At 37.4% G+C, this 17111-nt stretch overlaps 1 protein-coding gene across 1 annotated transcript in view; it reads right to left on the minus strand.

Annotated features, from left to right (window-relative positions):
- Positions 1–17111, minus strand: part of DENND3 (DENN domain containing 3) — a 31685-nt gene that overhangs the window by 11050 nt on the left and 3524 nt on the right. Inside the window, exons 2-12 of the mRNA XM_005517375.3 lie at positions 14357–14630; positions 13696–13811; positions 13051–13190; positions 7554–7665; positions 6295–6414; positions 5229–5447; positions 4800–4921; positions 4184–4339; positions 2296–2392; positions 915–1018; positions 434–615 (exon numbers count right to left, since the gene is read on the minus strand). Coding sequence (XP_005517432.1) covers positions 434–615; positions 915–1018; positions 2296–2392; positions 4184–4339; positions 4800–4921; positions 5229–5447; positions 6295–6414; positions 7554–7665; positions 13051–13190; positions 13696–13811; positions 14357–14630 — 1642 coding nt within the window. The remainder of the gene's footprint in view (positions 1–433; positions 616–914; positions 1019–2295; positions 2393–4183; positions 4340–4799; positions 4922–5228; positions 5448–6294; positions 6415–7553; positions 7666–13050; positions 13191–13695; positions 13812–14356; positions 14631–17111) is intronic.

A 17111-nucleotide genomic window follows, 5' to 3' on the forward strand; every position in this document is an offset into this window, starting at 1 on the left:
GCTAGGGACACAAATACATTTCTGTATCTATCACCCCTATTATGAGAATATTCCCTAATCAGATAACATCAATTCTGAAAAAGTTTAAAAAAAGAGGAAAAAAAGCCCTCATGGAGTTTTTTCCAAACAGAGATAAGCTTAAGCCTATAAAGTAAAGGTAGCAGAGAACTGGACTTAAGGTGGGTAAGGACTCAGGAATCAATTCTCTAATATCAATCCCACTGGGACCAATCACTCTTCTGTGGTCCAGCAAAACTTACACCAGACTACAGACTGACTTCACAAGCAGGGGGAAGCACAGACAGGCCCCAGCTCAAAGTGACTCAGCCTATCATTTCTTCCCAGGAGCTGACAGTATTTCCGTGACAATTACTCAGTGATGTCACCCCAAAGGACAACAGAAGTGTCTTTGTCCATCACAGCCTTCCCTTACCAACATCTGTTTCTACTTTCCGAAGTGAGGAGTTCCTGATGGGGCCCTCTGGCAGTTTGATGTCCTGCAGGTTGGGCATGCTGATCACCATGCGCCGATTCGCCTTGCGCTCGGCGCTGATTCGCTTGGAAGCCATTTTCTCTATCGTCAGCCTTCTGGGGGTGGCAAACATCAAATCTAACCTGAGGAAAATAAAAATAACACATTGTGTACTGAGTTCTGAAACTAGTATACACACTAAATTACTGCCTGGTGGTTTTTTTTTTTTTCTTTTTTTGCATAATAGTATTAAATCTACAATTTCAACAGCCATCTGTTCATGTAACCCTTTTACAATAATCATAATTAAATGAGTTAACAATAAATCATAATCTTATTTATAGATTTATAGATACAGATTGCATATCAACAGAGTCAAAAGGACTTTTATCACTGATACCAACAAAAGATTCAAAACCAGAATAGGAAATAAGAAAACTACCTGTCCTCATCAGACTGGGTACTCAAGTCAAGCCGAGCAAAAGCATCCATCTTTCTGTTCAGACGAGCTTTAAGGAAAGAGTGAAACATGTAGGTCTCTAAAACCTATGAGACACAAAGGAGTTAACAGTGAATCTTTTATAAATATACATTTTTATTAACATGTTTTGCTCATTTTTATTACCTTTACACATGCAAAACTGAGACCTTGCAATTTAGCAATCACAAAAATAAAAAGACTGAAAGCTTCAAAAGAAAATTATGTTTTCATTCACCTTCTGGACTTTGACGATATTTGCCTAGTGGCAAACAGTAATCTCAAACTTCCCTCCAAGAAGTGAAACCAAACAAAAATGAGAAATACTGAGCAAAACAGAGCTACAAGTTTAGTATTACCTTTTCTACTTAAGCCAAGTACTGATAATACTGTCTGTGCTTTGGAATAAGAATTTTCAGGCAGTGTAAATTAACATTATGTCACCATACTGAAAAGATAAGTGAAACATCTTTTCTTCTGGTAACCCCCAAAATTGTTCCTGCTCAGGTAATTATTGTCATCCAGAAATAACTTCTAAAAGGTCAAATTGCTACTGTTAGGATAAAGGACACCACAAAAAATGCCAGGTGTGAGTTAAAAAGAGGGAAAACCACCACTTCTCATCACTGTAACAGTTAAACAAGATGAAATCTGAGATTTGAGGCAATACAACATGTCTATTATATAAATTTCAAATGCCTCTTACTAATCCACTTGCAATGTGCAGTGTAAAACAGTAAAATGTAAAAAATCTCCAAAAGCATTAGGATTCCCAATTTCCTGTATTCCTCCAGTAGGTGGCATATTTTGCTAGCAATTGTATGTCCAGGAGATTCCAAATTTTAATCCTATCTAATGGATTTTTTTTGAGTTTTCTTAATACAAGTCCAGAAACCAGTAATAACTACTCCGTATTGTGTTATTTTCTAAGATCCACTTGAAAGCAAACCTGCCACTTTTCTATTTGGTATTTAAGTGAGTCAGCTGCTCAAAGCTCTTCTTAAGTATGTACATCTGAGTTTTAAACTAATATTAAATTTCAATTCATAAAATTGCCACCATATCATTTATAGCATTAGCAAGAGATGCTAAAAATATTTTAATTATTTTTATTAATCTGAAATCCTGGTCATAACATTTCCAATCAATTTCTCCCCTTAGGATATAATAAGAGGTTCCTTTTAGACGGTTTGTTTTCAAGAATGCTTACACATATTGGAAGCTTTATCCAACAAACACTGTTTCTCATGTAGGATTCATCACTTTACCTTTAAATTTCCAGATATTAGCATTAATCCTAAAATACAGATTTATTAAGAACAGATAATCACAGCACTAAATTTACCTTTTTGTAGAATGGCTGGTCTCCGATTGCCCTTGTTTTCAGAAATTCTTCACTGTTAAACACTCTGTGTTCATAATTTAGATGGTCTTTTACCTCCCTGGATACAAAAATAAATAAATAGATAAATCTTGGAGATTTGTAAGCAAGTTGTACTTTTGCAATAGCAGCAGCCCACTGGTACTACCAGAAATATTCTGCAGCATCATAAGACAAAATAGAAATGTGCTGCAGCATCAGAAGGCAAGCTCAGTTTTAATGAACAAGTCTGGTTACTGAACCACAGGAAAAAATTTAAATTTTTAGAAGTAAGGTAAGCTATCTGCTGCCAAATTCACTTACACTCTGTGAGATTTAGTAAACCATGAAGGAGAATCTGCAAATCATGACTTAGACTCCAATCCTGGAATTCCATTTACATACACAGTTCCTGAATCACACACAACCCATTGGAGCAAAAAAAGACAAGTGCACCTATCACAGGCAATTTGAAAGATGCGACCTGACCTCACACTGTCCTATCACATTGCATCTGTAACAGACACATGAAAAACAGGGTTCTTACTACATCTTGTCAACAGTTTATCCAACCATATGGGGTCAAGAAAACGTGTGGTCAATAAAAGTATATAATTCTATGTAATTCTATACAATTTAGCACTGTCTGTTAAAACATGGAACCTCTACACACACAAAATCACTACAATGCTTTGCTGAAGACAGAACAATTGGCAGCACAAGTGCATCAGAGAGTTACTTTCCTTCACTCCTGGATGCTGGTAGAGTTAGAAGACAGAAGAAACAAGGCTGAAAAAAAGAACAAAGAAAAAGTTTGAAGAAAAGGAGAAAGAAAGCAAAAGAATCAATCCCTTTGTGATACATATTCTCTCTTAAAGAGCAAAGCATCTGTTCATTTTTTTGCAGCCAAATGTGTAGTGCATTAAAGACTTCAAGCTGTTATGAGCAAAAATGCATTTCTCCTCATCTTTGTCTGGAATTATTGTTGCCAAACACTGAAATTCACTGCGGAAATAAATGCATTTCAGTTTCCATAATAAGCTGTCTGTAAAGGCCCACATCCAGCAGCTACTGTCCCTCTTGGAAGGTGCAGACGCTTGCAGGAACACTCCTTAAGCAGATCCAATAACAGACACATGGTATTTAGACTCTAAATTAACTCAGCACCTTCTGACTGAAAGTGTCAATGAGCAATTCAGTAGCTGATCCAGAGGGAAGCACCATCTCCAGCAAGAGGCCACACCACTGTTAAAATGCCAGTCCCAAACACAGCCAGTATCCCACATTTCTTATCACAGAATTATGGAATACCCTGAGTAGGAAGGGACCTACTGATCATTGAGTCCAGCTCCTGACCAATTGTCCCTTCTTGTGCCAACGCTTTGTCCTTGATCTTAAACAGCTCCTCTCCCTCCTTCATTCTCAGGTGTTGCACTCTTCAGGTATCTCATCCATTCTCAGTCCAAACACACCTAGGTGTTCTGAACTCTTGTTCCTGCTTTCAGGTCTTCTATCCTGTCCTGGTTTGAATTCATGTACCTCTAACAAGAGTGGCCAAAACTTGACTGATATCCCTGCTGGGCCCTAAGCTTTTCCAAGGACTGCACTTCTCTTCCTGAAATCTTCCTACAAAAGACAAGCTCAAAATCAGAAGAGTTTTATCTAAGATATTTTAGCAATGTATATATACATCAAAACATCAATGACTCATATTCCATCAGGCTACAGGACCTCCTTCTCATATTCCCTAACAAAACCTAAGCTCTACAAAATATCTATAAAGTACGACAAAATGAGAATATTTTCACTCATGCTTAAATTGTCTTAGCCAGTACCACATACTCTTACAATAGAAAGTACTACACCCACTTACCTGAAGATATTAACAATTAACTGCAACATGGTTTGCTGCACATCCATGTTCAGTTTCTGCTGCCAAGCCCTTCTGTGGGTTTGGAGCTCACCAAGGTCTGTGCTGGCTCGAAGATGGCAGAGCTCCAGATCAAAGTGCAGCTGCAGACCTTCCACTCTACACATAGAAGAAAAGTAGTAACTTACATCCTAACACCAACAATTATTTTCATACCTTTTTTTAAAAAAGAAAATCTAACTTAGGCCCATGCATCTTACAGCTAGAGAAGTGCAAGATTGATTTACAAATGCTGACAAGCTAACAAGATTCCAGAGAGCCCCACTCAATTAAATCACAGTGCACTCAGTCTTTGTAAAGTTCAGAGTAATCTGTATCAATAATAAAAAAGAAACAAGCATTCCCATTGTTGCAAAATAATTTGGTGATTATGACTCCTTAAAGCTACTTCTACACTAATTAATTGAAATTTTCAATTTGCTCTTTTTTTAAAAAATACAGTCGGGTTTATATGAATGAAATAATATTATAATATAATAATAAATCATACAAAATAAAAAAACTTGGAGCATCAAGCATGATTTATGCACTAAGAAACACATCTTCAAGATCTTGTTACCTTTTCATGAAAATTTCTGCTGCTTGTGCTGGAACATCTGGAATCTCAAGTTCCTCTTCAACCATCTTTGAATGTGAAATATCTCCATTATCTATATTAATTAGAATTAAATCTTCACCTTCCTTTTAACAAAAGAAAATAGAATGACGGTACATATACTTATATTGTAAACATATTTACTTCTCATTTACATATTCCTCAGACAATTAATTTCATTAAGGAGGAAAACCAGAAAAGGACTGAAATTTTTTCCACAAGTAGAAAATTGTACGGATAAAAAAACAATTACATTCAAGAAAAATAAATGCAATTGCCTTAACAGATGTTAAGCCCAGTACATAAACACTTAGTAATCTAATATGCTCTAGTATGGAAGGGGACAAATGCACTGCAAGTAAAAATTAAGAGTGGTAATGGTGTAAAACATACCGTGCTCACTTCATCAAAATGATCAATATGACATCCCATGAGGAAAGATGTTGGAGCCATCACAAAATCCAGCATTTGCCGGGACAGAATAGGCACGAAAGTGTGCTGCCACTGAAGAGGATGAAGGTACAGCATAAAGCATTCAGCAACAAGTGTCAGCAGAGCCCAGTCAGAAGAGAAGAAAACGATTCTCTGCTCAGTCAAAATACAGGTCATAATCTGGAAAACAAACACAGAATGTTACATATTTGCAAAGAGGTATCTAGAACACAGTAGAAATGCAAATATTTCATCTGTTTGTGAGAGTTAACCTCAAAATTCTCATTTTTAGTAGCTACCTTACAGATTTATAAAATTAAACAATCTCCATTTCAAAATGCATCAGCTGCATCATTTAGGATTTGAGATACTTTTATTCATAACATGCACGTGTGGGCAAAAAAAATAAAGCAGAACTGCCAACTCTCATGACTGAGGTTTCTTAGAAAAAGTGGCTCAGATAATACTGAATGACCTTAAACAACCTAATTTAACTTCACAGGTGGCCTTTGAGCAGGAAATTGGATCAGGAAACCTACAAAAGGACACTCCAGCCAATACTATTGTGAAAGTCTGAAGCACTGAAAAAATTCAAATAGCTCTTTGTATTTTCTTGCCTTTCTACACCATTTATACCTTATTTGTACGAGTGCCAGATGTCATCAATTCTTCGCACAGGCCTCTTTCTTAAACATGAAAAAAGTTCTTATAAATCTTGTAGAAATGCATGTAGTGAAAATTCAAAATAAAATCTGGCATTTGGCTTGGTAGTTATGTCTCAAAATATATTCTTACAAAATTTAGCACCTATTTCTAAACCACAAGAGAAGAAATGCAACATGCTAATCTAATCTGGTCTGCAAATAACAGTTTTTTGTGCCACAGCTCTAATATCAGAACTAAGACTATTCTGAATTCCTGGGTTTATAAAGTTCTTTGAGTAAATAAACATCTTTATTTTTTCCTAAACTACAAATTACCAGTACTGTCAATCTCTGAAGCATTTTAAAGTATGAGTTAGTTTTACCTGCAGCACCTGCTCTGGCTTGAAACACAGCAAGGGAAGATGGAGATCCAAGTCAATAATTGGACTGTCCGGATCCTCTCGTGAAGGAATTATTATTTGAAGGGGTTTCATATGAAATACCTGTAATAACAGATAGTCTCTGTTTACTCCTTAATGAAAGCGTTCCCACAGCAAATTTAATTCAGGATTTTAGTTCCAACTACAAAATATTAACTTAAATCAAGAGCAAGAAGACAGGTATTTGCATACTGCAGGAAAAGTGAAATAAAAAGAGAGGGAAATATTCAAAGACATGATAACTGGTTTGAAAGATTAATATGGACTTGCCTCCTCTCATTCTCATAGGGTGATTGGCCATTAAAATTTTTTAGAAACATCTTTTAACAGAATTAAACTTGCTTTATTTTAGGTGTTTCAAAATAATTGAATTTATATTTCTAGATACAACTGGGAAATCAAAACTGCTGATAAAATTCATAAATAAAACAGAAAAAATATAAACAAAATAAGTGAACATAGGTTGTCAGGCTAAGAAAATAAAACAAGTCAAAAGGAACAAGGTCGCAGTGTTTCAGATATTTCAGCTCAAATCTCTGGGGGTTGGGTCCTGCACATGCTGCATATTTCAGCACTCACAGCTGGTTTAGCCAATCACTCAGATATTTTCCAGCTATGCTATTTTTCCTCCACTCCTAACCCCTCATCCCAGGGTCAAGGAAAGCAGCTAAGGAGAAGTCCATGGCTGAAGTTTTGCTTCCCTAGAAGCAACTGCAGTAGATAACAAAGCGTGTGCTGAAATCACTGACCCAGCTGACATCTGCCTTGACTTGGGAAGGCTCAGAAAGCAACAAATTCACAGCACTGAATACAAATGTTGATGTGAGCTTCTCCTCTCAGCTTGGTCTTACCCAGGCAGCAGACAACTCAGCATTTCATCCATGCACACTGTTCTGCTTCTCCCAGACATCGTCTCAGACCATAAATAGTTGGCATGAGCCAAAGCCTTCCCAGAGGAGTACTGAAAACTAAAGAACATGACTGGTACGCTGGCACTCCAGCCTGAACCCTGGTCACACTGTTATTTTCTCTACTAATGTATAGCCTAATTTTTAAAACACAGGTATTGACATCAGTTTCACATCACCAAGTAATCTCTGACCTGGCACTCATGAATGTCACCCAGTTTACTGAAAACAGCATCTCAGTATCTTAGAAGACATGATGTTAAAATCATTATGAAATTTAGGAGGAGTAATTACCAAGTGGAGTGGTCCTGGTGGTGGGCTGGGGATTAAAAACAGCTTTGCTGCAAATTCCTTTATGTGCTCCTCGACATCTAAATCCCTGAAAGGTCGTAGCTGCACTAGTAAGCTGTAATTAAATGATAGGAAATTACTTATCAATAGTAACATGCAAACACAAAAAACTCTTTCTGCTGATAATCTAGAAAAAAATTATTAGGAGTAATGAAGCTATTATTTCAGCTAATTAATTTCTAATTTATTAGATACTTGAGCAGCTTCATTAAATTTTAATGATGCTGCTGTGTCAGAAGCAGAGTTTTTTTGTACTCCCATGCATAAAATACTGCTGCATTATATCCATCAGAGGACACAGCACAGCGGTTTGATGACCAGAGGAAACCAAATGTGAGGTGAGATGGTGAGGTGTAGCTACAGCAAGTGTCTTTTATAGAGACTGATGGAGGAACCAGCACCCACAGCTGCAACACTGCCTTGGTGTTCCTCCCTTCCCAAGCATCTGACACCACTTTTGAGAAGGAAAACAGCAGCAGAGGAAAAGAGAGGTAGTCCTGAGTTTGACTGTAGAGGAATGTGAAGCAAGTGCCACATTTAGCATAAGTCTTAGGCCTGTATGGACACTGCTCTTTGCTGTCATTCCTGCCCAAACAAAATATAAGAACATTTGTGCAAACCTGCCAAATGTTTCTTGTTTAAAACTGTATTACCCTAACAAAGGTCACATGGTTTATATTATACACCAAATCAATTCTGGAACATTTAAAGAAACACACTATCAAGACTGAAAACTATGAACTCCCACAGCCTGAAATATAATAATTACTAATTTAGATATTTGTGGTCACAAAGGTGTTTTGTTCAATAGAAGATACACTTGTACATTTATAGCAGAAACCCCAAATCTTTACAAAATCAGAAATCTAAGCCTGCAAATCTATATATACAGAAACTAGGAACTGAAGATGGTTGTCTTCTCCCTTGAAGTTTTACTTCAGTTTGCAGTTTTACTGATTTCTTGCAGAAGAACACTTGCTCTTCAGGAAGGAAGCAATTGAATAGGTCAAGAGATATATAAGGATCCAGGACACCCTATTTGTGTACAGCATTTAGATTCCAGAAAAAAAGCATATTCAGTCATATATTATATATATATTGCACTTTTAAATGAATTATTTAAATTCACTATTCTCCTATTTGAAGAAAGTCCTGGCCTATTACACACATATTCCCAAAAAGTCCATCAGCTCTTCTGGTGCTGCTGGTCAGGGTGCAGAGAAAGGGGAATTAAGAATTATCAAAGAAAATCAGACAGTAGAACCAACAGTTTAAACCTATACTCTGTCACACTTAGTGATGCCTGAGATTTGGCCCAGCAGAGTAAGCAGACCTGGTTTTTTTTCTTTCTTTCCTTTGAGACAAATAGCTCTTATCAAGACATCCAGTAAACCTCACAACAGAGACAATGTGACTGAGAAAGCAGAAGATGTACAGAGAGGACAGAGTTCCCTAAACAGTCCATGATGCCCATTAATGCAGCCTAACAGCAGCTGACAGCTCTGCACTGCAAATGTCTGCAGAAATAAATGACGTAATCTCTGAAACACTCAAGTGGAGAGCTAAGGAGTTTATGAACCTTTCATTACTGTTATTAACTGTCCACAGACAGGTGTTTCAGAAAGCAAGAGCAGCTCAGAATAGGTCCTTTGTGCCTCAGTGCTGGGAGCTATTTGTACACTCCCACCTTTTCTCAAGGCAGCTGAAAGGACGAATACACAGGTTGGAAGATTTACTGTTTGAATGGAGTCTATTAATCCATCCAAGACAGGAGTTCATCCAGGAGATTACTGCCAGGAATATTTCACTTTTCATGCAGTATAACACATTTTCATGCAGCATAACACATACTACGTGTGCAAAGTGCCAAAACCTCTCAAGTTAAATTGAACCTTTTCAAAAAATGTCAAATAATTCAACAGCCACTGTGCTGTGAAACTCTTTAGGTGCACATCTACTTGCTTTGGAGAAAGGCACACACACTCCACACAAAATGTTCTGGATTTGGAAGCATTGTGTGCTAGCAATTTGCAAATTAGTTATAAAATTAATGGCACAGAATACAAAGACCTTCATTATTATGATGACAGCTTACAGATCCCCTTGCAGTTCAAAGCACCTACATGACAGCTTACAGATCCCCTTGCAGTTCAAAGCACCTACATGACAGCTTACAGATCCCCTTGCAGTTCAAAGCACCTACATGGATTTATAGCTTGATGCTGCCTGTGCATCTCAGCTTGGTTCAGTTTTCAGTTGTGATTTCTACTCAGCCACTTGAAAAAGTTTAGGAACCTGGATTTTATCTGGGAATACTTATGTAAAAAAAAAAAAAAACTTTTGATGATTGTTCTGACTGAAAATAAGTACCACCTCCTCTATAAGCATATACTCCTATATGTACATACATACACATACATCTCCTCTATAAGCATATACTTCAACATCAAATCTCAGGAGCAACAGCATTCCTGCACTAGGTATCACAATGAAAGGGCTGCACACTAGAAATAGGTGGTTCAAGGTGCACCAGTAAGTGCTTTCAGAACTCCTGACTGGAGAATGATTAATCAGTTGAAGCATCCTGCAAAACACCTCTGCAGCATACCAAGGACACAAGAGTGCTGTTGAAGGTGTTATTATTTGTTAAGTATAAGAGGCACTGCTACCTGAGTACATTCAAGCAATGAAAACATTTAATTAGATTTTTAACCCATTGGTCACCTGGTGACACACAATAACTCCCTTTCTGTATTTTTTACAAAAATACAATGTTAGTGCTTTGTAATGTCCCAAAAAGTCAGAACATCTCCTGCTGTACAGGGCACAACACTCAAAATATCTCATAGAGGTCTTGGCTGCAATTGTTTATATTGCATTTAGAAGAGCCACACACCCCAGCAGCTGTTTCATGCCACACGGAAATATTTCAGTAGTACAATCAAAGTAAGGAAAACCGGTACCTCTCCACCCCTTCCCTTCCCTCCACCCTCCTGTACTGTGCCACAGTGAAATGTTTTTTCTAAAAAATAACCAAGACATCAAAACCAGAAGGGCAGACATTCTGAAATGAGCCATTAAATATTATCAAGAAAAAGGAAATTTTAAAAAATACAGAATAAAATTGAATGGAAACCTAATCAGTTGAGTTTCCAGTACTGTGGGAAATGACAACACCAAATTCAGCCCTGTCACTGGCACTCCCCCCACCTCCTTCCAGTTACACACACTCCCATCTCACAGATGCAGCAGCAAAAAGGAGAAGAGCTGTGCAGCTGTGTGAAAAATTCCCGTTAAAAAACCAGGACAACACACAAGACTAAGAGGGGAAGGTTATTGTCCTGTTGAACTTCCCTATAATTATTCATCTTTACTAATCACTTTAAGCTGAGATTGTAGGGTACTGATCAATCTGAACTCCTCTCAGAAACCAGTACAGACTCAAAAGAGAAAAGCCATCTGTGGACATCAATGTTTTAAATAGGTGCCAAACCCTACTATATGTGATCAAGGCAGAGGTGTTTGATTATAATTTTTAAATAATTATAAAGTTTAAAATACACACCTAGAGGCAGAAGCTGATCTAGAGGATTAACTCTATATGGTTACTGTCTCCTCTAAACAGATACAAGAACTGGAAACACTTTCACAAGAGCTGGAATTTTCCATGGTTATCCTGAAGATTTTCCCACTTCTCCCTCAGTGGACTCTTAAAATCCATTTGCCAACTGACTGCTTCTGCCAGCTCAGAGATGTCTCACTTCAGAGAAGAAATTACTCACTTATGAATACTTTACATAAACCACTGGTGAGTACTGTAACTGCCAAGCTGAATCTATACTATTTGCCACCCAGTGGAAAGCTGGTGTGAGCTGAGCCCTCTCACAGGTCGAGCTCACAGTATAAAAGCAGCAGCTATCCCACGATAAAAACTGGATGGAAACAGTAGCCACAGCTGTAGTCATAGCTGGAAGAGTTCCATATGCAGATTAGCAGTGAATTGAAATTTGAGACTTTTCAAAGGCAGCAGTGAATCAGTTTCTGCAATACCAAAGGCTGATGTAATTCACTTAAATATAAAGGGGAGTGGGGGGAAGTGATCTGGGCAGGAAAGGAAGAAGGAAAACAAACATTTCCTTTTTATTTCATTGAACATTTATTTTGATTTCACACTGACCTGGGTCACACTGACCTGTGCACACCCTGTTTCCATCATATTGAAGTCCCTTGCCCACATTAAACCCCTTCACTAATACTTTAAAAATGACAGAGCTGAGGTACATGCCCTCAAAAGGGCTGCCAGAGTGACTAATTTCTGATCTCACAGCCTTTTTCAATCAATGTCTAAAATGCCCAGGAGGAAGGCACTGCTTTGCTCCTCCAAGGCTCTCTTCATCAACCCAGGGAAAGCCATTCAGTGCTCCAAGAAGATCCAAATCCACAGCAGGGGGTGGGGAAATGAGTGCTCAGGTCTCACTTGGTCTGGAGGAAGGTTAGGGGTTGGGGATGCACCTCAGCTGGTACCCAGGGACTGCTCCCTTGCTCATCTGCTTGGGATACAGGCACCAGCAGAACAAAGGGCAAGACTCAAGCTTCAACCTAAAACCCTAGAATCTTTGAGCTTATGTACAAGAAGCAAATACCTGCAACTGGATTCAGATTTGACTCTAGAAAACTTGACTAAAATTTAGTGAAGAAAACCTCTTCTATCTTTGGACAACAGGTCTACAAGTGAAAACACACAGTAATGTCCAATGTACACAGACAGGTTTCCCTGATGTGAGAAGTTTTAATCCAAAATAGATGCAAAAAGATCTTAATAATTTAACAATAAAGTAACCTCAAAGTAAGTGAAATTATATAATAACAAAATAGATCCATGTTCACTTATCTTTTAAATCATCTACACTGCAGAGTATTTGATTGTTTCTAACCAGTGTTAGAATCCTAAGAATTTCTCTCTTAGTTCTACAACACCCAAGTAACCACTCTACTTCCTCAAGTGACTTGGATTATTTCCCTAAAGTGTCATTAACTGCTTATTAATACATATATTCATGTTCTTATGATATTTATTTGGTGCATTATAAAAAGCTTTTTGTGCTTTGAAAGCAATTTTCATAAGGGTGGCAAAATTACAGATAACCCTCTTCCAAAAAAACCAATAATATCTGTAAAATATCCATTCCCAACACATTAGCAAAAAGCCCAAAAGAAAATGAAGACAACATCATAACTAATTCCCTTGGTATACAGAATTTGCACTTACTGTCTGGGCAACATTGACATAGCATTTCTTCTTCTCCTCTCCCACGCAACCTTAACATAAAACTAAACATTACTTTAGCATCACACAGCTCCCCTGACCACATTAAGCAAATTCAGGTACTAAAAACCTGCAGTCATTTCCAGCAGAAACACACAGGGGTGCAAATCTTACCAAGAGAGGCAATCCTTGAGGGCACTAAAATATGGATATCTGGATATAACACAAACAGCACAGGGTATAAAACAGACAGGCATCTTCCCAGTCTGTGCAGATTCCCAATGGCCCTGCCCATTCGAGGAGGTGGAGCCATCCTGCAAGAAAACTGCACGTTAATGTCTTTATGTTAATCATGAATTTATGGCTGGTATTTTTTTAAGAACCTCAGAGATGCGATATCCAATTCCCTCTATATTTCAAAGGGATTTGGATGTCTATCTCCCTTTAGGTCTTCAGAAAAATGTCAGCCTACAAGACTTAACACATGTTAAAAAGAATTACAGCACAAAATGTATTTAGAAAGAAAACCTTTCATCGTTTGGAAAGAACAATTTTTACCAAAAAATATCCAGGAGATAAAGTCTGCTCCTAAATATCCAAATCTTCGAAATGAAATCCATACAATTTTTCCTAATGCAGTGTGTTACAAAGTACTTAATTTAAAAAGGCAATATAAAAATACGACTTGTCCTGTATTCCTTGTAACATAAAACACATCTGTTACCTAATTTGATAAATTAAATCTCACATTATTTTCAAAGTGCTTTGCTTTTACATATTTTAATATGTTTTAAGAGAAGAATGAGTTAAATAACATACTTGCATAGACTGGTAGTACTGTGCAACAACACCATATGTTCTGTTACCACAGACATCAGTGAAGACCAGGAAATGGATGTGGTCCTGTTTTGATTCAGAAGTTACATAAAGTCCTCCTGAAATGAAGGCAGCAACCATATTTTTAATTATATATTTAACTACAGCTGTGTGAAAGACAATTCATGGCAAATCCTGCACATTGCCACTTCATTTCAAGAGAAAAGTTTCATTTTAAGGTATTAAAATGTAATATACAGTCCACTTGAACTAAAGGTTGTTACAGAGGCTGAAGCTGCACATTACTGAAGAAGCAAAAATGGAATTATTCTGCGTTTTCAGTGACAAAATACAATAAATGGGTTTAAAACACTTTTTTTCTCCCCCAAGATATTAAAAAGGTCTGCAATAATGACACATTAAAATTTCTCCAATTAAACCTGAGGGAAATATTCACTACTTCAAGTAGTATCAAAACACCAAATGAAAACTGAGAGAGTACTCAGCCATTTTGGGGTGTAAAATAATTTTTCAAGTGTGTGCATGTTTGCACTTCACTCAAACCAAGATTTACCAACAAAGGCTAAAAAAAAGGGCTGAACTATGGGTCAAGAAATATTTACATTAAAACAGTTCTCAACAAGAAGCGTGAACCTTCATGTACCTGGGAAGCAGAGCTGTGGCAAAGCAATAAGATCAATGTCCTTTGGAACTGTCACATCTTCTGTGTCAGAGGCTTTCTGCTCCCCATTGAGGCTCTTGACATTTTCAATCTTGGGTCTCTCTTTTTTCTTTCGGAAGGACCGGCGTTTGCTTTTATTCAAGTTGTTACCAGCATTAATCACCTGAACATCATCTCTGCTGATAAATGGAGGCACAAATACAGAAAGAACTTCTGGATCAAGGGGAGGAAGATTTTTGAGTCTTCTTTGAGTGCCCTATAGTAAAAAAAAGACAAAACAAACACTAGGTTGACACTCATCCTGATACGTGGGGTTTTTTTCATAATTTTTAACCCTGCTTTTTCTCTGCCCCTAAAATTGTGAATTTAGAATATATTTTTCTGCTTCCTAAAGAATTGATTTTTCCTTTTAAGTTTTTGTTTTATGCATATTGATGCAAGGAAAATAGATATTTTTAGCAGGAAAGGAATCCTTCGTCATTCAAAATGCCCCATATCAGTATTATGCCTTTGTCAAAAGAAACTAACAAGTATCAAATACAGTATTTCCTCCTTTTCAGTGATAAGATATACTTTAGCTATACTTAAAATAAACACTGACAATAAGAGAAACCAAGCAATAAATAAAGAGAAACAGCTGAGCCTCTTAGATAAGTCCTTGTTCAACTTCAGGAAAAGCTTCCTTTCAACTCAAAATAAATAACATGTACCAAAAAAAAAAACCCAAACAACACAAACACAGACTTTCACAAGATAACACTTAACTTCATAAGGCAATTAACAAAGCACAATTAAAAACTACAATCATTGCTACAATAAACACAAATTTAAGACACTGAAGCCATGAGAATTCCTCCATATACTGCTGGCTCAGTGGAGCAGGCATCCCAAGAGCACATATAAAATTACATTTTTCACAGGCAGCTTTGCAGAGTATGACTGGCCCGAGAGCCCTCACTGCCCTGCAATGAAGAGCTGTGGAGGAAGTGATCAGAGAGATTTCCTTGTACTTGGGAGCACTTTTTGTATTCTTGACCATAAAGTCGAGCCAAGTAGCTGCATTTCCAATTACTTCACTGCAATTTTAATTCTTCCTGCAAGGTTAAAAAAACAAGTACAAGCTTTGTTTAACCAACGGATATTTGGAAACAGGAAAGGCGAGCCCCACTGTGGTAAAAAGTTGTTTCGTTTTCAACTTTTTACAAACATCTTCAAAGTCAGATGAGGTGAAGCACACATGCTGCTTTTATCACCAGATATGATGCAAGACGCTCCTTGAGAACCAGTGCTGGCCTCACCCATCATTTCCTTATTTTTTTTTTTTAAATAGCTACAACATAGAAAGCTCTGTTGCCAATCTTCCACTGTCCAGGTTTTGAGACAGAAATCTCAGTTCTTATGTTCCAGCAGATACATCCACTAATAGGTTTTTTTTTCCACATTTGAGCATCCTATGAAAAATGTGAAGGAATGCTTCATGATATATTAGTTATTGTATCTTAAATTCCAAAAACTACACCATATTTTTAACAGGATACTCTAAAGAAACTACTTCACTAAAAATAAGAAGTGAAAATCACATTTTTAATAAACAAAGAGCCTGAACTAGAAGTAAATTGGAGTGGAAAAGGAAAGTTCAGGTAAGTATCCAGTGGGATAGTAAAAAGATAGCAATGACTTTAAAAAGCGCATCACAAAAGGGGTACTGAGTGCCACATCCTCACATGCTAAGAACTTCAAGTGATGTTTCCTTAGCTGGCAGCTGACAAAGGCAGTGAAGAAACTGGAAACATAGATAAATTCACCATGATCACCCTCAAACTAACATGCAGCTGAACATTTCAGGGGGAAATGAAGAATTAAGGCTCAGCCCTGATGCTGTTATGCAAGAAAAACACAGACCTACTCCAACAGTAGCAATCTCAACTTGGCAGATCTGCCCCGCTGAGGTTTTCATACAGAGTTGCTTTGACAGGGCAATTCCTGACTTACACTGAGGCATCTCTGTGTTCTAAAGTGCTGGATGGCAGCCAGTGATTTAATGGCCTTACAACCTAACAGCTCCTGAAATGGCAGATCCTTGATGTCTTGAACCACTACAGAGACATTACACACCATTTTTCCCACAGAACAGCACTGTCAGCACTGTCGCTGACCCACTGACTCAGTCTCCAGCATTTGAGTCAGCTCATATTAATGTCTTGGCCAAAGTTACATTTTCTTACTCCTTGAGTTCAGGGGTAGTGAATAGGTAGTAACAGAACAACATTCACTTGTTTCTAAATTTTAATTTAATAATATTTCTTGTTTCTAAAATTTGAACATTTTATCTTTGCTGCTGCTACTGTTATCTCTTCACTTTGAAATACTTCCCTTTTGTAGCTACTTGATACCAAATCTCCTTGCATCATACATAGCTTCTTACAAACAGAAGTAGGGGATTTTATCCTGTCCCCATTTGCTGATGGTGTTCCTATAACAGTGCTGCTGTAAAGGACACCGGTACAAGACAGACTTTTACAATGATGGCACTATTTAGACACAAACAGTAGTATGTTAAAACCACAAATCAGAGCATGATTTCAGCTATCTGGTGTTTCCTTGAGCTGATTCTCCTCTTCTCACCACTGAAGAAGTTAATTTCACTTTGAATGTCATGGAAGAACTAGTTTCTTTAACAAATAATTAGGCAGGGAAAGTATGAAGCCTCAGAAAAATTAGATTGGGCAGGACAATT

This window comes from Pseudopodoces humilis, chromosome 1 (assembly GCF_049639895.1).
Source record: "Pseudopodoces humilis isolate 2021_Gansu_Grassland_sample_001 chromosome 1, ASM4963989v1, whole genome shotgun sequence".
In the NCBI taxonomy this organism is placed as follows: Eukaryota; Metazoa; Chordata; class Aves; order Passeriformes; family Paridae; genus Pseudopodoces; species Pseudopodoces humilis.